Source organism: Pelobates fuscus, chromosome 2 (assembly GCF_036172605.1).
Source record: "Pelobates fuscus isolate aPelFus1 chromosome 2, aPelFus1.pri, whole genome shotgun sequence".
Lineage (NCBI taxonomy): Eukaryota > Metazoa > Chordata > Amphibia > Anura > Pelobatidae > Pelobates > Pelobates fuscus.
Window position 1 is genome coordinate 379,161,656 of NC_086318.1, and position 21,413 is coordinate 379,183,068.

Genomic DNA, 21,413 nt, shown 5'->3' on the forward strand with positions numbered 1-21,413 from the left:
ACTTATTTTGTGTTTACTTTCACTCTCTTCTATATGCCCATTCGCATCTGAGGATATTTTCAGTCATCACACAGTATTTGATACGCCTACAATCAATTTGAATCTTATACTCTGTGTATTGGTACTATTGAGAACCCGGAGGAGTCCTGTCATATTCTTCTACAGTTTGAGGGGACTGTTATTTTAGGTAAACCCAATTTGTGGGGTTTTCACACTTTGTATTTATTTCACTTTCTGTATCAAGGTGAAAGTTCTTTTGTATTACATTGATAACGAGAGGGCATTGAACAGAAGAGGATGTGTCTCATAGACTGTCATTTTGATTTAATGCTTTTATACTGATAAAACCACTATTAGCACCATGATTTTATAACCCCACTCTTTCCAAACTAATCTATATATCAGCTCAATATGACTCAACCTTAAAATAGGTTGAGGATGAGGTTATATAACATCGTCACTGTGATCACTATCTGCGCTGTATTCATCCTGCTCGGAATGTTCAGACCCATTTTTATCACTCTCTTCATTATCCTGCAAATCATCCAATTCTAAAGTGCCTTCAGTGCTGCTGGAGATAAACAAAAAGAAAATATAAAAATAATTCAAATTAAAAAAATGGAATTAATGTACAGTTTGAATATAAACTTTAAACATAAAAAATACAATATTTCAAAAGGTTTGCTGAACAAATAACTACATTTCTATGATAAAAAAATACAATATTCTTATATTTTAAAACTACAAACGGCATGGGTCGAACTCTGAAGGCTAGTTGCCATTGAGAATGCATTGAGAGCATATGCATGTGTGTGTGTCTGTTAGAGTGTGTGTCTGTTAAGAGTGTGTGTCTGTTAGTGAGTGTGTGTCTGTCAAAGTGTGTGTGTGTCTGTCACTGAGAGTGTATATGTGTTTGTCATTGAGTGTATATGTATGTGTGTGTGTGTCTGTCAGTGGGTGTGTATCTGACACTGAGTGTATATATGTCTGTCAGTGAGTACAATGAGTATATGTGTATCCCAGTGAGTGTGTGTCTGTCAGTAAGTATGCATATGTGTCTTGTCAGGGAATGTGTATGTGTCAGTAAATGTGAGTGCGTTTGTAACTGTGAATGAGTGAGTGAGTGAGTGTGTATGACTGCAAACCAGGACATAGTTCAGAACATCTACAGCTGGAGCAGTGCCTTAAGCATGTCTGAGTTTTAAAAGCTCCCTACTGCAAACCAGGACATAGTTTAGAGTCATTCCGATATGCACATCCAAGCAATAAGCAATGTGCGATGACACATTTGTGATTATGGGAGGAAATAGATCCACTTACATACATTATAGCAGGCATATTTACTTACCTGATGACTATTTTAAAAAAATGTACTTAGGGACAACATTTTATCGATATATTGGCTTCAAATTGGTTACCAATATATTGATGGCATTGCTAAAGGGGATCAATTGACCCCTCTAGATTATTCATTACCCCACCTAGATTGCCAGCGGTGGGAGGCAGGCATGGCCTCTAACTAAACTGGGCACAGTAGGCACCTCCCTACCCACACGGCAGGTGATTACTCAATTTTTCAGTGTCCGGACTAAAGGGGAGTATGGGCAGCAAGGGAGGGCTATATATACTTTCTGTGCTCTACCTGCACATCTCCCTCGCGCCCTGCAGTGTAGGCAGCTGGGATATGACATCATCTTGGCATCAGCATCACTAGAGGGCGCTGTGGAGCACAATAATCCCACCAACTCCACTGGCCACCAAGGTGAGGATCCACTCCATCCCTCCCAGGACAAGGTAGGGAGGCTGGGACTCTTAATTAATAAAAAACAATTGTGTCTGTGTATGAATGAATGATTGAGTGTGTATGTCAGTGATTATGTGGGTCTGTGATTGTGTATATTTTTCCTAGAGTCACCACTGCTCGAGGCATAAGTAAAATCCTATATGCTACTAAATAATTTTCACACAACAGTTATGCTCTAAAAATCTAAAATTGTCTAAAATCTAAACTTGTAGAAACATATTCCCAGCTGCTATTTTGTGACATTAAACAAATTACGTTTTCCAATTACCTATCCTCGTCGTTTGTATATTGTTCTTCCTTACTGGCACGGACATGATTTTGTAGGTCAAAACTCTTTCCTTTTTGTATAACAAAATCCTCGAATAGGCCCAGATTTCTTAGCACCTTAGAGTAGTGCTTTTCAGCAGCAAGACGCGCATTTTTCTGCATGAAATAGAAATAAACAGAGGTTTAATGACAATAAAACAAATAAAAAGATTTGGTTCACAATTTAACATGACATATTTTGAAAGCAGGTTTTCTTAAACCTTTTGGCTTATCGTGGTGCAGTCTATTCACAAAACCCTCAAACTGATCACTATGAGATGCAACTAATCAAGTAGTAAAGATTTGAAGGATAGTGAACAGCCAATAATCAAGTGCTAAAGTAATCTTTTAACTGAATTCCTTTTCAAATAGTTTAACTGAATTTCTAAGCAATCACGTAGAGTGGTGAAAGTAATCAACAAATGTGTTTCTTCTCAAGTACAAAATAGATAGTAGGGGTTTCGTGAAGGAAAGGAACCCTGGCCCAACTAATACGTGTAGTTGGGTCTAAATGGTAACAAGCAAGGTTTACATTTACGTATCCATAGAATGCCCCTGCCAGAAGATGCTTTGTTCAATTGAAATCACATTACATAAAACACATACAGTGGCATGTTCATAGCTGTTACAGGTGGTTTATCTCAAATCAGAATTCACCCTAAGATGAATGACAGATGTTATGGTATGTGAGTGGAGTGGTGTGACAAAAGCGTTGTGTGCCTTGTGAAATTGTGAGATCTGTAGCACAAATGTTGTCCATCATGATTAGATAGCTATTTATTGAAGTATAGCAGAGAATAGATCACTGGTGGAAGATTAGCTATTCTATATAGAAAAACACTGAAGAATGAGGGAAGGTAAAAAGACATACTGATGGGTAATCTGCCACTCTCCCGCACTAAATAAATATCTCACCTAAAATACTGTGTTAAAATATGGGGCATATAAAGCAAGCTCGTGAGAAGCTAAAACATCAAATACTTAGGATGGTTCACTAAAGTTTAAATGGTCAGGAATGGAATTCAAAGCAAAGCTCAAATTTTAGCTCAATATAATCAAACTGAAAACATGGCAGACTTTTTTTTTTTTTTTTTTTAGTCATTCTCCATTTCAGATATTATGGACTAGAATTTGATATTCACTTTAAATTAACTTTGAATTCTTAACAATTTTGTAAACAGCCCTGCCTGATTTGTATGTGTGTGTGTGTTTCTGGTGGATTGCTCAAGCTCTGAAAGTAGCCGCAGCTGGGTGAGAGATGTAAATCGAACATACAATGAAGCATGTGAAACAAGCTGCACTGTGAGGTCATCAGAATTGTGTGATGTCACATAATGTTCCATTCATCATGACAATATGATCATGATGACAAAGGAAAGATCACTGGGAAAGATCAGCTGTGTTACATGGGAAAGGAGCAGGACAAAGGTGAGATGGTACTGAAATCCTATTTATATGTAAATAGATACATGCAGTTATTTCGAATAAGATGTAAGATGATTATACAATAAACATATGACATGTTAATGAGTAAAATAATTGCTTTTATGTAGATATAACGCTTGGTTTAATAATAACTCTTCCCTACAGTCCCATAACTATTTACTTTCATCCTGATTGGTAGAACACCATGGGTAGGTTCTCACAGCCGTCAGTGGTGTTTACTAAGTCCAGCACAATGTAGAATAATTTATGAATGTGACAGTTGCCTTTGTAGTTTGTATCCAACTGTTTGAGAACAGAATTCCAGAGCATCACTGAGCACTGCGGTAAATCAATAGGAAAACTAAAGTCTATTGTGAAAAGGGTAGCAGCAGCAGTATTGTCTAAGGGGGGGAAAAAAGGAATAATTGCTGTTAGATGTAGATGATAGATGCTTAGTGATACAGATATATCTGCTGGGATACATCATGTTCAGATGGAGAGACTTGTGCCAGGGAGGGCTGAGAAAAAAATACACAGGGATGCAGAATGCCATAACCTCTAGAATACAAGCTGTACGTCAAGTTTCTGGTTACAATTAAATGTCTGTTAGTCCACCCATTGTACAGCGCTACGGAATCTGATGGCGCTATATAAATAATAATAATAATAATAATTAACTGAAAGTGATCTAGCAGCTTGATGCTCGCCTCTGGATAAGAAAGCATGATGGGAGATGTAGTTTCATAATAGCCAACTAGTGCATAAAATTAATTGAGGCACTTTACTATTTAGGTAGAGCCAAACAAGCTGTAACATTAAAAATGATTATTTATTAAATTGTGGGGGCGGAGCCTAACTGTTGAGCCAGATGGGTGCCTCTTGGACAATCTCCAGGCAATACATGCCTAAACCATCGCCTAAATTGATCACAATCGACAAAACCCTGCCTAGAGCACTCACAACACTTAGGTGAGCTCCAGCACATATATCCAATGGAGTTCGGCTGGTGTCCGGCGGTTCTGGACCTCAGAAGGTTTGCGAGAAGGATTGAATTGGTTCTTCATTTATCTCTTATTTGTTACATTTGTCTAAATAACTAAGTGGACATTAATTACAGTTCTATTCCATGGCCAATATGAATTGGTGCTATTTTAAAGAGTATGAAATGTAATCTCTACATTGTGCCACCCAAAGCGCTAGCAAATGTATAGATGAAGAGTTACTCAACATTGTAATATCTTCTTGGGCTTTGCTGCTATGCCATTGGCCCAGAGCTCCATGTGATGATATGGCATCCCATAATTACAAGCATGCTCCTACATGCTAGGAACTGTGGGATACTGATTTTGTCATTTGATGACATGATGGGATGGCTACTCTTTCCACTCCAGGAGTCCATGATGGATGAGGAAACAGAGGACAAATGGCTTAATATTGTAACCAATACATTTGCTAGAGATTTCACCAGCAAAGTGTATGTATTGAATTTATGCCTATCTGAATGTCAACTTGTAACCCAAGCTATTTGTGAATGATAGTTTCACTTTAAAGGACCACTATAGGCACCCAGGCCACTTCAGCTTAATGAAGTGGTCTGGGTGCCAGGTCCACCTAGGATTAACCCTTTCTGCTGTAAACATAGCAGTGTCAGAGAAACTGCTATGTTTACTTTAGGGTTAATCCAGCCTTTAGTGGCTGTCTCATTGACAGCCGCTAGAGGCGCTTCCGCGCTTCTCACTGTGATTTTCATCAGCTCTAGAGAGACTGTGCATGCTTACTGGGGGAGCAGAGTTTATTAAATTGATTTTTTTTAAAGCAGCTTCCAATAACTGTACAATGAGTTAGTGCATACTAAGGACAAGTGATAAACGATAGAAAATGTTTTGTAAAGTTATCAGTCAGCTGTGTCAGCAGAAGCAATGTTAATGTTTGAAAATACTGATGACAAACCTTTGTCGCTCTTTCCAATAACAATGGCGTCCTGTTAACTCGCTCTTTCATTGCTCCCAATTCTTCAAAGTACTCTCTTGTCCTTTGAACGTCTTGTTTCCTATTGTACAAATTTACATAACAAGTCAGTTGTTTTACACTAAAGGAAAAGTAACAAAGCTTTCACTGGAAAAAATTTATTTGAAATAATTATGCCACTACAAATACAAATAACAAAACAATAGAACTATTGCTCTACCTGTCATTAATTTCTTTACTTTTTCTAAATGACCACAGATAAAGTCCGGAAATAATAATGATAACCTCCCTCCCTCCCCCACTCCCACACACAAAAATCACAGCATCATATTATCAGCTGAATTGCATATCAATCACCACACTTTGCAAAAACTTTTCGTTACCTAATAAGTGGAGGATATATCTCTTGTTTGGCCAGCCGTGAGCCAAACAGTGGCTTAATTAGCACAATACTAGCATTTTTGCTTGCCTACAAATGGATGATTTCAAACAGTTACCTCAACTCTTTTAATTTACTACAGGACAACAAGGACATGTTTTGGAGTGGATCAAATGCTTTAGCTCGGGCTATTATGCGTTTCTTTAGATGTTTCTGTCTTGCTGTCCTTTTTTTCAGGTCTTCTTCCTGTTTTTCTTTGTCCTCGATAGACTTCCTGAGTGGGGATAGAAACCAACTCAAAATCCAGTCAGTTTCCAAAAAGGGATAAGGGAACTTACATGGGGCCTACTAAGGGAATACTGCCAACTAGAGGAAGACTCAAGCTACGTCTACCAGCTAGTAAAACAAGTAGGTAGGAAAAGCACAGTCGGATATATATTTCAGTTATGCCAAAAACAAAGTGTGTACCTGAAGATTCTTGTATCTCACAAGGACTGGAAAGCAGGTATTTTTCATGATGAACATTTTTATAGATTTTCGAGCCAGAGAACTGCCAATGCCATAAATGTTAATCTTATTAACATGTTTCATTATTTGTCTGCAGTGTGGAGGGTTATTCATGGTACATCGTTTAATACCAAATACCGTTATAAATTTTAGGCCATGTAATGACCATTTATGGTGCAAAGTTGTAAAAGTGATTTGATCAGCGGGAACTTGCCATTGGTGTTTGTGGTTTGTGCTCTTATGTTGATCACTTTATGACTGTATTCCACTTAATTTGCCACATATTACTCGTGTCTGTAGGCTTTATTCTGTATTTGGATCATCGTAAAAAAATAATAAAATCTAATGGTTTGTCTGGCTGGTAAGCTCCGCTTCTCTTTTGTCTTAACGTGGTCCAGGTCCCAAATAGTGTAATGATTATGCCCTGTAATATCTGATTGTGATAGTGAAACTTTCTAAATGCACAGTACATCAAACATCCAGAACTGATCTGAACTTTCACATCTTGTGTGGGTCCATTTCCTGAATTACTTAAACCAAGCAAGCACTCCAATATCCCCATATTTAACGATACAAGCAATCTTAGCATTTTTTGCTCTGTGTGTGCAATTTCTATCTTTTTCATTTATTGCACCAACTATACTGTTTTTTCAAATGCCTCTGTTTTCATTTTATTTTGTTAATTATAAGTCACAAAATATAAGGAGTATAATACAGTTTCAATGTGTAACTGTGTTAAAATTTGGTATGTTTGTCTTCTAAATTTAATAGCATCACAGAAAACAAACGTACCACTCAAAAGTGCATATATATTTATATAAAGCAGACATAACTGGGTATTTACCTAAGGGTATAGACACTTTTTACATTGTAGCAAAATTGCAGTTTTTTTTGTTTTGATTTTTTACATACACACATATAAGGTTTTTAATTGTATATTTCGTAAACCTGATTAGTAAAGGGAAGACGGGGCTATGCTGTCAACCCATTAGGACTGACATGAATAAATCTAATACTAACTATAATGCTAACCCTTACTGTAACACTAACCCTAAATATTAACTCTGACCCACTAATACTAACTAATCCTAGCAAACACTAATCCTAATCCTTAACCCTGTTACCCACAATCCTACCCTAACTGTAACCCTAAACCACTAACTAACCCTAACACACCCTTACCCTAACAAATCTTAACATGATAACTAACACTACTAATTCTAATTTAAATGAATATTTAAATCCAGAGGCTCAGACACAGACACGGAAATGTAAAGTGCTGTGTGAAGCACTCACTTTGAGTGCAGCTCACAACTCATCAGTCAGTATAAAACCTCTAATTCTGGCCCCAGCTGACAGTGGACAGGGCCATGTAGTGAATTATACCTTGGGTTTTTCCAACAGCCAGCAGGCAAATAGTCCCTGCTGATAAAATGGTGCACAATGGAATTATTCTGTCATGGATCCTTAAGGGATGCACAATTGTGACAGAACAATGCTGTCATGCGTCCTTAAATAGTTAACCCTCTAAATAAAATGGATGTGAAGATGGAGAGCTCTAATGTTGCAGAATAAAATAATGCTGCAAAAAGCAATATGAGTTTGAGTTGAGATGCACTCCTGGAATCTCCTATGATCCCTTCAGACCCTCCACGTTCCATCATATGGGGAAAACCGCAGCCTCCCATGGACAGAAAAAATCAAAACAATGGTGGACAAATCAAAAAGGTGCACTGAAGAATGGTTGATTGATTGGTAAATCACCATTTGTCAGTAAACCTCTGTGAGTTGCCCACCAAGCTGCAATCAGAGACAAAGCTTGCAAGTGTTTTTGTTGTCCTCCTGGTCTAGAGTATCTTGAGAGTATAAATAAAAAAAAATGAGTTAACATTTAGTTGATATTTTGTTAATTACTAATGTTTGTTTACCTGATTGCATGTTGCCTTCTCCTGGAAGATTCTGTTGATTTTGGAGTTGAAGATGGAGGCCCTCCCCGGGGTGATATGTCATCCCATTCATCTCTTGGTGAAGGCTTTCTTGGGGATTTATATGGCCAGCGTGTTTCCTTTAAGTATTCTCCATCTGCTTCAATATCTTTGAGAATCTTGTCTGTATGAGATATGTGGTCTGTACGAAGGCAAAAAGGTTCGCAGACTGTAACATGCTTTGAATGTTTGCTTTTTAATAAGCGTTTATGGTTCTTTTGGTGAAGAACTTCAAAGTTGGGTACAAAGGAATTGATTTTTGGTTTGTGCTCAATTTCCTCTTTTGGTTTAAAGCATCTTGACTTCTTTCTTCCTGATCTACTGCTCCCAGCTAGTGTACTAGTTGGGTAAGCAGAACTATTTAAGAGTTCTTGTGCTCTCATGTGTATCCTGATACCCCGATATAACTCATCTTCTTTAAGCCTCTCCTTAGCAGACTCTCCATAAATAGACTTTGGAACTGGCTTTGCTTTAAAAAGTTTAGCTTTGTGTTCTGGATTTGGAAGTCTAGAGAGGTGAAGCTTTTGAACTGCTTTCTTGTGTTTTTCTCTCTCAATAAACTGGAATGGTTTCTGAGATGCCAAGAGGATTTCTTTGCTTTTTTCTTTAACAAATTTGCGCCTTTCCTCGTTCCTTTCTACTATTTCATGGTACAGTGGAAGATAGACAGATGCTGGAACTGGATTGGCTCGAAACTTCTTCTGACATTCCGCCTCCTCTTCTAATGCCTTTTTCAATATGTTGTTTTCCAGTTCAATTTCTGACTTTGATTTTATATTCATCTCTTTTTTCTTTGATTCCCTTACTGTCATCTGGAACGGTTCAGGAACGGTCAGTTTATGTGACCACGCTTTCTTTTTGTTACTCTGCATTTGGGCCTTACGATGATCGGGACACAACATATTTTGAATATAATCCTCAATTGTAAATCCATTCCACATTTGAGCGATTTTACTTCTGGCAGGTACTGATTCCTCTGAGCCACTGCAAGTTTCTCCATCAGTCAATTCATCAGCTGAGCTGTCTAATAACTGTGAAGAAACACTGCAATTGAAATCGTGCTTTAGGAAGCACTCTTCACATAGAGTTGGCTGTAAACATCCTTCTTCCCACAGTGGCCTGAACATTAAAAAAGATGATACATGTCATGATTAACTGACCAAGTTGCCAAATATTACAGAGAAAAAAGACAAAAATACCAGGTAAAAATCAGCACAAATTCCCTTGAGGAAAACTACTTTGTCAACCATACTTATGCTACAGGAATTTTAAATCATACAAAAAAAAAACCTACAAGAAATGTGTTTGTGTTTTCACTCTCTCTCTATGAGTTGTTGGCAATTCTTACATAATTCTAAGGTCCTCATAAAAGTAACCTATTTTCTTCCCTATAAGAACTACTGTGTGGCGAAAGGTGACACATGCTTCCTGAGGTTTAAAGTGAAGAAGCATGGCATTATCACTGCCACTAACAGTGAGACCTCATGGCGCAACGGTAGCGCGTCTGACTCCAGATCAGAAGGTTGCGTGTTCAAATCACGTCGGGGTCATGTTGCTTTTGCTTTGGAGAAGAATAAGCACAGATCTCTTGTCATACCAGAGTTGGATAAAAAGCGCAAGGCACTCGCCGCATGCTTAGCATATATCATCTATATATCCCGTACTTGTTTGGGCAGACTAGATGGGCTGAATGGTTCTTATCTGCCGTCACATTCTATGTTTCACTTTACTTTTGACACCATTCCAAACTGATATCCGCTCTCTGGAGTATGTATTGTAGAGGATATAGACATATTTTTGTTTAACATTCAAGATCAGTAGCTAGTATTAATTTATGTTCCTTTGTCTATGACACATATTTGAAATTGTACAAGTTACAGATATATATATATATATATATATATATATATATATATGTGTGACTGGTATATGTGTTGTATGGCTATTTGCAGCACAGATCTTATTTCAATGTGTCTAGATGATACATTTACTGGGATTCATTGTTAGAGGCACGAATCTTATATTAATTATAGAACATACTTCCCACAAACCCAAATTTGGGCCTCAACATGTGCAGTGATTAGATGAAATGTTTGCACAAAGTGAACTCAGTACATTCAACAAACAGAGCAAGTTTGGCACATGTGTAGGGCTGTGTGGAAAGCAGGCACACTAGACTAATTCCCACTTTTGGGCGACCTGCAGGGCCGGCGCTACCATAAGGCGGCCCAGGTGGCCGCCTAAGGGCGCACCGGCCCTGGGGGCGCAAAATCAGGCTGACCGGAAGGTAGCGTGGCCGAGCGCCCGGTTCTGCGGGCGCGCGAAAGAAGACTCTCCCATGTGTGCTTCCTCTTCAGCTCCCTCGCGCGCCGCATACTGATACCGGAGCCGAAAGATGACGTCATCTTCCGGCGCCGGCATCCCTACGCGGTGCGTGAGGGAGCTGAAGAGGAAGCACACATGGGAGCGTGCTCCCTCGCGCGCGTGCCCGCCAGCCAGCCTGCCTACCCGCCCGCCCAGGAGCCCAGCAGCACCACTGGACCCCAGGGAATCCCTTCAGCACTCCAAAAGGTAAGGAGGCTGGGGGATTAAATTAAAAAAAAAACATGTGTTAGTGTGTGTGTGTCTGTCTGCTAGTGAGTGTCAGTGTGTGTGACTGCTAGTGAGTGTCAGTGTGTGTGTCTGCTAGTGAGTGTCAGTGAGTGTGTCTGCTAGTGAGTGTCAGTGTGTGTCTGCTAGTGAGTGTCAGTGAGTGTGTCTGCTAGTGTCAGTGAGTGTGTCTGCTAGTGTCAGTGAGTGTGTCTGCTAGTGTCAGTGTGTGTGTCTGCTAGTGAGTGTCAGTGTGTGTGTCTGCTAGTGTGTCAGTGTGTGTGTCTGCTAGTGTGTCAGTGAGTGTGTTACTGTGTGTCTCTTACTGAGTGTGTTTGTGTGTGTATTAGTGAGTCTGTTTGATGTCTGTTAGTGAGTGTATGTTTGTCAGTGAGAGTGTATGTTTTGTAAGTGAGTGTGTATGTATGTCTGTCGCTGAGTGTGTCTGTCAGTAAATGTGTGTGTCTGTTAGCTGGTGTGTATGCATCTGTTCGTGAGAGTGTGTGTGTGTCTTCAGCACTTACCTTTCTCTAGCGTCGGACTCCCTTGGCGCTGGGGATCCCTCCACCTCTCAGCTCCGAATGCTCTTGCCGCGCACGCATTCAAACCGCCCATAGGAAAGCATTACTCAATGCTTTCCTATGGACGTTCAGTGTTTTAGAATAGCGGAAGCTCCTCTAGCGGCTGTCAGTGAGACATCCACTAGAGGCTGGATTAACCCTCGGTGAAACATAGCAGTTTCTCTGAAACTGCTATGTTTTCAGCTGCAGGGTTAAAACTAGAGGGACCTGACACCCAGACCACTTCATTGAGCTGATGTGATCTGGGTGTCTGTAGTGGTCCTTTAAGTGTGTGTGCATCTGCATGCACTGGCATACATACAGCCCTGCAACCCCTGCGACCAGGTGCCCTCCGCCATGTGTTGCGGCCCCGGCCCGCGCAGAGTAAGCGCGAGAGGGGGGGGGGCACGGATCAATTTGCGCACAGGGCCCCATGGGTCATGTGTACGCCACTGCACCTACCCTGGTGTCTGCCGCAGGCTGTGTGGAGGGGGTGAGGATATGAATGACATCATATCCCTGCTCCCTGTGTACCACACAGCGTGGCTGGCGCCCTGTGATGGGGCTGGGCTGCAGGACAGGACTCCAAGGAGCCAGACAGCATGCATCCAGGGGACAAGATTGAACTGATGTAAGTATGTAATTGTGTATGTCTCTGTATGTATGTATGTCTCTGTATGTATGTATGTATGTCTCTGTATGTATGTATGTAGGTCTCTGTATGCCTGTATGTCTTTGTATGTATGTTTCTCTATGCCTGTATGTCTCTGTATGCCTGTATGTCTCTGTATGCCTGTATGTCTCTGTACAAAATGTATGTGTCTGTTTCTGTATGCCTGTATGTCTATGTATGTACAAATGTATGTGTCTGTATGCCTGTATGTCTTTGTACGTATGTGTCTGTATGCCTGTATGTCTCTGTATACCTGTATATATGTATGTGTCTGTATGACGGTATGTCTCTGTATGCGTGTATGTCTTTGTTTGCCTGTGTGTATGTATGTATGTATGTATGCCTCTGTATGTATGTCTTTATATGCCTGCATGTCTCTGTATGCATGTATGTCTCTGTGTCTGTATGTCTCTGTATGCATGTATGTCTCTGTGTCTGTATGTCTCTGTATGCATGTATGTCTCTGTGTCTGTATGTCTCTGTATGATTATTTCTGTGTTTGTATGAACCTTATTTTAAACGAGGGTGGGGGGCACCAAAATGCATCTTCGCCTGTGTAACTAAAAATCCTAGCACTGGTCCTGGCGACCTGCCCCTTTTCCCGGAGAGCCTGGGTCTGGTAATATCACCATGATCTCCTACTAATCCTACCCACAGTCAATGTTCGGAAGCATGAAAATATACAAACCAAACATGGTATCAGAGTACTAAATATTTAGGAAGATAACCTAACACTCATTGTCTAGCAGACTAGATAGAACAGACATATTACTGGATCTGAGAGTGGCCCAGTTTAATGCATAAAACAGAGAAACCGTATTTAAATACAAGTCAAGGTCAGAATAACAGAGAGACAGAATAATCGAATAATTAGCCGTAGTCAGGAAAACAGAATAACAGAAGGATGTATAAACTAGTCAGATGTGTTAATATGGGATCTCTGTGCCGACTGGGTAAGTAACACTACATATAGTATATGTAGTATTTAAATTAGGGTTTCACATTTGTTAAATAAATTTTTTTAATGATATTAAGTCAAAATGTAAAACATTTACAAATATTCTTTTGAGATTTGCATTTGTGGTGTGAATAAAAACCAATTTCTTATAGAAGGCATCCACCAGCAGAGGTCACTGGGCTAGACTGACATCCTATGCCAGTTATTCGTGGAGGTTTTTGACAGGGTCAAAAATTACTTACATGGTTTGGCAACCTATTCTTAAAAGAACAGTACAAGTGTGAGTGCCCTCAACCAATGAGTAAGATCCTTGATTGGCCAGGCTCAATGAGGACATCTGGCTTCTACTGCAATAGAAGACCAGACCAAGGCTGTGTGCCGGAGGGACCCACATTGTCAAATAATTCTAAAACGATTTGAAAAATTACTCTGGGAGGCACCATTGCACTCCTGGCACCATAACCACTGCAATGCTGTAATGGTTATAGTGCTTGGAGAGTTCATTTGAATTTCAAAAACTTCAGTGACCCTTTTCTCAGTTTTAACAGTATCCATTACCAGGATAGGTCATCACCCAGGAAGCAGGATAGTCACACAGGACAAGCAAAAACAGACTGGTATTACTGGACCTTAGAGTGGCTGGGCTTACATACCAAAGACAGAAAATAAGCAATGTCAAGATACAAGACAAGTATCAGGAATTTAAAAAAAAAAAAAAAAACAAGCCAGGGATACAGAAATCAGAATAGTTGAGACAGGCAGGTTTCAATAAACCAGGAATCAAGCAATAAAGAAATGCGCTCTCAGATAACCAAAATGGAACCACAACAGGGCACTGAAAGCTCAAGTCTTTGTAGGCCTGGGCGTGTCACGCCCTCAAAATATGAGTAAATGTTTACAATGACAAGATTTTATGCCGATGACATCATGAAGAGGGTGTGACTTCATTATATCGAAAAACTGGTGAAGCTACAGTGTCTAGCACCAGAAACACTGTCAAAGGTGTCTGAGGGAAACTGATGTGGTGCCTACTTGAGGAGCTAAGGACATCACATAAGTGGTGTAGTCTAAGGGTATGTATCCTTACATATAGACAACAAACATGTCAAAACAACATTATTGGACATGTTTCATAGTCAAAGGGGTCTGCAATGCACATGGAAAGGCAGGACTGATATAACAACTAAATCAGTTGTCTGGGTGTATTAAATATGAAGTGTTTGTTCCAACTGCTGTTAACCACAGAGGAGATTTAGGGACTAATATTTGGATCCTGATACAGGAAATGAGAACCAGTGTCCGAAACAGTGCAAAAACATAGCTGCTTACCTCCATTTTTTTCTGGCAACTGCCTGGTCAGGTTCAGTACTCTGAACTCCTTTTAGGTTTAATTTCTGTTCATACATTCGTTCAAGTTGCTCCATGCTCTGCAGATGAGCAGTTTTCAGTCTCTCCAGCTGCGTATAATAGGCTTGGTCTGAATTTTGTACTTTGGTAATGTCTATGTACCAGTCTCTATTTTGCCAAGTTTTGGAATCCTCATCCTTTTCCATGTCAGAATCAAGGTCATCATCCTACTCCAAGGAAAATCCAGGTTAATTTTAATGTGAATTTTAATTGTGATCACAATAACAGCATTCAAGATTCTTTTATAAGGGGCAAAGTACCATAACCCCTGCATTTTACTAAAGTAGTCATAAGATTCACTTCCGGAATATCCTCCAAAAGCTGTCCAACCATGGATGGCAATGACAGGCTGTGACCATATGGCTATACCAGCCCTAGAGCTTGTAACTTAAAAACTATTCATGGTTGAGTGGCTTTGTACAGATGTATCCTGCCTAAGCCCCACGGTAAGGAAAGGGCAAGAAATGCTAATGCCAGTCATGGAATATGGGGATGTAGAGTATGCACCTGCGCCGTAAACCCACCTTCATAAATGTACTACATTGTATAACTCATTTTGCCGCTTTGTGCTACAATATAATTACATGACACAACATTGTTATATGGTAAAAGAGCTATACCAGCTATCTTTCCAGCCTTGTGTTTAAAGGGATCCTATAGTGCCAGGAAAATAAACCCGTTTTCCTGGCACTATAGGCTCCAGGAGTGCCCGCCACCCCCCCTGTCTGCCCTCCCCCCCTCTTAAAATCCATTCAGCCACTTACCTGAATCCAGCGCCGATGTCCCTCAGTGCTTGGCCCTCTGCTCCCAACAATATATTTTGGGATGCCCACCTGCCACATCAAGGCAAACCTCTTGGGTCCTACACTAATCATTCACCTTGCTTCCTTGAGCTTCTGGCAAAGATATCTCTAATGAGACAGAGAGGGGTATTTTTTTTTATATACACCTCTACATGCTTATTAACCCTTAATAGGGAACACATGGGATGGGCGGCAGCATTGTAACATGCTGTGTGATACAAAAAAATAAAAATAAATTATAGATATCTCTAATAGAGGTCTAAGAGTTTTGCCTTGATGTTGGCAGGCGGGCATTCCCTCCAATGGCCATTGGAGTAACTAAATTACCTCCATTTGTCTAAATATACATAGGGATATGGAAAAGAGCGCAGGTAACTTTTCCTTTGGTTTTTACTGTATGTATTGGAGCTGATGTGTACTATGGTCGTTGTTGTTTTATATATATATAGTAATACTTCCTGAAATTATTTTTAAACCGTTGCCCCTCTAATTTAAGACTATGTCCTCTTGTAGGATTTTTTTTATCCATATATATATTTTTTTACTTAAAATTGCTGTTATAGGGGCGGGGCCTGACCTCGGAGCTGGATGGACGTGGGGCACCTCGGCTCCACTATGAAACACCAACATTCAGCCCAAAACTACCTTATCTTTCCCAAAAAAAAACACCCAACAGCTGTTAGAAGGCAGAGGGGAGCCGAGCAACAACTCTCTGAGGAGCTGTCGGCCCCGTCCTACCGGCGATGATGACTGATGGGCGGACAGGATTGCGGCCTGCCGTGAGACTCTGGCGGGAGAAGCGGCCGATCTCCCGCGCTTAGTCCGCCGGGTCCTCTCACACGCCTACTGAGGGCGCCGTGCTCTTCCCCCCGCCCCCGTGGAAGCAGTGACCAACTATGGCAATCCGGGCGGTGAAACAATCAGCAGGGACCGCGTGGCAAAATCCAAGATGGCCGCCGCTTCCATTATAAGCCGGAGAACGGATTTGAAGGGTGCACATTCGTCACGCAGGCTCGGCACATATTTGCAATATTTGAGGCTACATCTTCCACTATTATCAGCGGATCTGCGGGACTACAGTGGGACACTGACCCTTCCTAAACTGGAGGCTTTATTCTACACCTGAGGCTGATGCCAGCAGTCACATAAGAATACACTCCTGGCCAACAAGTACCTAAGCTTTTAAGCAATCAGCGTGGAACATAAGGGACTTGACTACAGCCAGGATGCCAGCCGATATAGCACAGCTGCTGGAGCACCTGGGCGGCTGCTAAACATACATAATTAAAAGCCAAGCAGAGCACTGTATATCCTTCATGTTAGCATTTCATTTTCGGTATTGCCTTTTGAGTTTATTATAGATGATCTTGCTTTTGCAGATCCGCACAGAAATCAGTAAGAAACCACTTAACAATGACTGAGCCCACATGACTACTCTATCCGACTAGCCCAGAAACTCGCTGCCCCCTGGTGGTCACATTTAATTAATCAGTGTAGAGAAATCTGTACTTGATGTTATCTTGCATAAGCCTTTACCTCACTGATTATACCATAACTACTTAATTAAGCAAGCATAGACTAGCTATAAAAGTGTTATTCATGTGTACTAAGCCTGTTATTTCGAAAAATTTAAAATGTGCTGTTTATCCTGCCATGACATTGTAGAACATTGAATAGCTTTGTACACGCCGTCGTGGCGCTGCAAGCATGTTGTAACTGAATGCACAAGAAAAATAAAGAATTAAAAAAAAAAAAAATTGCTGTTATATGCACAGCCATAATTTTTATTTGTTACACTACACAGTACTGCACAGATACATTACACCGTAAATGTTACCATATATTTTATGGTTATTTCTGTATATTAACTTTTAATTTAGTTTGCTAGAGAGATTATATATATATATATATATATATATATATATATATATATATATATATATATATAAACTTGGGCAGATAGAAGTATATCTCCTAAGAAGACCACAGAGAAGCCCATTAATAATCTTTACTAACAATTCCATTCACTCTGACATGAAAATGTGTTGAGAGGTTATAACACCTCCTGATACTCCTAGGATGCAGTGCAAGAGAAAGGTGAGGTATCATTGTTACAAACCCCTTTTCACAAGACACAAAGGAGGCCATCATCCTGCACCCAAAAGGAGGGTTGCTAAAAAGAGTATTCCTATATTTGTCTCTGTCTGTCTTTTTGGGACTGTACATCTCTGACAGTGCATGTGTATGAGTGTGTGCAGGCACATGATAGTTGTATCCTTGTGTCTCACAGTAAGTGCCTTGTTTATGTCACTAATTTCGCAAAGATCAATAAATTCCCTCCAGCAGTGCAGCAATACGTAATTCAATTTCCATACTTTAGTATAGTATACAAAATTCTTCTGTTTTTACATAATCTTTTCAATGTACACATGAGTTCAGCCAGCTAGTTTAATTAAGAATCACATTATTAAGATGGACTGGAGAACAGATGGGCCTGATTTTGTAGATCACACAGTAGCAGATGGTAAGAGCTAACGTTCACCGCCATTAAGCTCTTTGAAAGACTGCTAGAGTTTACAGGTTACACTAAATTGTCAGCAAAACATACTGCCAGTCTGACACAGGGGATTCAACTAACAGCAGGCTTGGCTACATGTGTCTGTGCACTCAGACTAGTTCTCAATGTTACGTTAATAGTTTGTTATCAGCGCTAAGACACCAAGACACCCAGTTTGTAAACAGTGCTAAGACACTGTGCAACAAATATAGTTTTGTTGTTACATAGTTACATAGCTGAAAAGAGACTTGCGTCCATCAAGTTCAGCCTTCCTTACATATGTTTCCCATTGTGGGTCCGTTAGCGCGGGACATATATCATATTTAAAACAATTTTAATAGAAAACACAGTTTGCCAAGTTAGTTTTTTTTTACCACCTAAATGACAAGTTATTTTTGTTTCAATGTAAGATGAAAAGATGCTTAAAAGATGCCCTTATGTCAAGCCAAAACCCTGAAAACAGTGCATGGTTGTGAAAAGGATGTTTCCTCAAGAGTAACTTCGAACTGCAGTGATATCTCAAAACTGCTGCTCCTCCTGCAGAACTCCTGATGAACTCCCTTCCAAGCCAAGCAGTGGAGAGTGTATGAATGATAAAGCTTCTATCAATTTTTAGGGACAGATCTAAAATGGACAGGCTAAACAAGAGAATTGTAAATATATGTGGGTTTTTTTATATATATATTTTTTATGCATTTTTATATAATGCATGAAAAATAGGGGGGTACTTTTTTATTTCATAATCCCATAATTCCCTTTAATATTTACAACCTTATAGTAGCCTGATTTATCCTGCATTTTTGCCATAGGCTTGTGCAAGTGGTTGCCAGATGTGCCCAAGCACACTCTAATGCAGGGCTAAATTATTCTTTACGTCCCCTGTTTAAATATCTATAGGCACTTTTGCATGAGTTTGACTTAGCTATTTTATGGTTTTGAGGGTAGAAATCATGACTGTTTCTATATATACAGTTATCACTTGAGCAAACATAGAATGCGATGGCAGATAAGAACCATTCGGCCCATCTAGTCTGCCCAATTTTCTAAATACTTTCATTAGTCCCTGGCCTTATCTTATAGCTAGGATACCCTTATGCCTATCCCACGCATGCGTAAACTCCCTCACTGTGTTAACCTCTATCACTTCAGCTGGAAGGCTATTCCATGCATCCACTACCCTCTCAGTAAAGTAATACTTCCTGAAATTATTTTTAAACCGTTGCCCCTCTAATTTAAGACTATGTCCTCTTGTAGGATTTTTTATCCATATATATATTTTTTTTACTTAAAATTGCTGTTATATGCACAGCCATAATTTTTACATGTTACACTACACAGTACTGCACAGATACATTACACCGTAAATGTTACCATATATTTATGGTTATTTTTTAAGTGCATTATTCCTTATAAATAACTAATATCACAAAACACAACTTGCTATTCTGAATTAAAGGCAGATTTACAAATGGCCTCCTCTACAAAAAATAATAATAATATTAAATTAACTGATACCAGCACCACCTCCTTACTGTTTGTTTTCCATTGTTCCTAACAGAGGACAGATCAGGACTTACGGGATAACTTTTAATTCATTTAAATAATAAATATATAACTATAAACTTGACTATTTGCAGTCATTTAAAGTGAAAGCCGAGCCTTTTATTATTATTATTATTATAATATGTTAAGTGATGATGGTACTTTATAATCAGCCATTACCTCTTCCTCCCTCTCTGCCCCCCGCCTGTTATCAGGGGTTTCCGGGTCTCTGTACCCCCTCCTCCTCTCCTCCCTCTCATACAGAGTGATGGGGGTCCGGGTGTGCGGGTGTACCGGGGTCTGGATGCAGGCTGTGGTCAGCATTGATTCCCGGTGGGTCTTCGCCATCTTGGCAGAGAGAGAGAGATCTCTAACGCCTTGCTCCTCGCTGCCTAGCAACCAGGGATGCTACGGGAGCCGCGAGCGGACAGAAAGGCGCGAGAGAGGAAAAACGACAAGCGGCCAGGCACAGGTTACCAGGTTACTGCACGAGCACAAAAGAAATCCCTGGATAATGCCCACAATGGCCATATGTCATGCAGGGCAGGGGAGGTGTGAGGGAGCAGGATTTAGTGTCTCAGATTATACAGGTAACAGGTGGTTTACTAAAGATTATAATGAAAGAAAGATTAAGGCAGCACATTTTTTTTTTTCCAATTGGTTTATTTTTAGAAGTCTTTTCATTTTTATTCTTTTTTAAATAAAATAAAGGAGAGAGGGGAACAAACGTGCCAGGCTAGCAGTGCCTACCCTTTTCATAATCCTCAAGAGAGTCTGATTGAGTTTTAGGGTTGGGAAACTTTGTTATCAAAATGGTTTAGACACATTGGGGGTCATATCTAAAAAGGGTATCTATTTATGCATCTCCCCCATTTGTCACACCAACATTTTCCATTTTACACTTTCATCTTGCTCCTTTGTCATTTTTATTTTTTGACAATTTATGGCACTGCCCATGTATAAAAAGGAGACACAATCATGTGCCAAAAAAAAAAAAAACAGAAAAAACTGGCTCAGTCAGAAATGTATGACACAAACGGAAAGGAAAAAAATATATACATAACCTAAATTTGTTGGATCCAGGTTCTCTTGGGACGGCTACACAGAAAGAGAAAGGTAAGGGCATGAACTAAAACTTGCATAGAAACATACACTACTTTCAACCGGGCCAGCAAATGCCATCTGCTTTAAGACCCGATAAAAAAAGAGTAAGGACTACACGGACTGACCTTTGCTTACATGGTTCTGTCCATTCTTTAGATATAGACAATGAGAAAATTGTTTGGCTTTGTAACGTAGGACCGCTTGCTAGCTGGAACAGGGGACAAACCGCATCTCTTCTGCCCAGTCACCGTGGCTTGACTAGGGACCTGGAACAGAATGAGGAATTCGCTCTAGACTACCCCAGGCACTGGACAACACTCAGTGCTGGGAGCTCTAATCCTTACAAGGACTTTCCCTGTTGAATCCTCCACACTGGAACAGTGATTTAAGAATAGCCCTTTCCCCTAGACATGTGCAATTTGGTTCGGTCCGAATGGAAACGCGGATGAATTTCGGACATTCAGATGCTTCTGAATGTCCGAACCGCCGAATTCGGAAGTGTTTCGGACTTCTGAAAAGTGGCAAAATGAGTTCAGTTAGGAGTAGAGTAGGGTTAGGGTACCTCTACCCCTAACCCTACACTTACCCGAAGTCCCGAATTTCAGAATGCAATTGCCGAACTGCCGAACCGGCGAAGTCACGAATTTCAGAATGCCAAACCGAACCAATTTTTTTGCCCATCTCTACTTTCCCCCTCCCAGTAACCAGACAACACATTGTTCTGGGAGTACAAGCTTAATACTTTTAATGGCAGCCACAGCTGGCCTTATATGCAGGTCTCCATGCAAGGGGCACTCCCCTCTGGACCGGAGAGTAGACCACAGTAAACACACATATGATTACATT

At 40.2% G+C, this 21,413-nt stretch overlaps 1 protein-coding gene and 1 non-coding gene across 2 annotated transcripts; one reads left to right on the top strand and one right to left on the bottom strand.

Moving 5' to 3' along the window:
* Positions 1–444: 444 nt before the first annotated feature.
* On the bottom strand, positions 445–19,811 carry FAM161A (FAM161 centrosomal protein A). Its single transcript, XM_063441855.1, has 7 exons — positions 19,644–19,811; positions 14,484–14,728; positions 8,318–9,493; positions 6,001–6,156; positions 5,486–5,585; positions 2,073–2,227; positions 445–571 (listed from the first exon to the last, which is right to left on the bottom strand). Exons 1-7 carry the CDS (start codon positions 19,809–19,811, stop codon positions 445–447), a joined length of 2,127 nt encoding a protein of 708 aa, XP_063297925.1.
* On the top strand, positions 9,853–9,924 carry TRNAW-CCA (transfer RNA tryptophan (anticodon CCA)). The gene has a single exon. It is a non-coding gene; the product is annotated as a tRNA-Trp (tRNA).
* Positions 19,812–21,413: the final 1,602 nt, after the last annotated feature.

Coding starts and splice junctions, on each gene's coding strand:
- FAM161A (XM_063441855.1), bottom strand. CDS start 19,811: ATGGCGAAGACCCACCGGGAATCAATGCTGACCACAGCCTGCATCCAG. Junction 9,494..14,483: donor GTTGCCAGAAAAAAATGGAG/GTAAGCAGCTAT, acceptor TTTAATGTTCAG/GCCACTGTGGGAAGAAGGAT. Junction 6,157..8,317: donor AGAAGGCAACATGCAATCAG/GTAAACAAACAT, acceptor ATCCCCACTCAG/GAAGTCTATCGAGGACAAAG.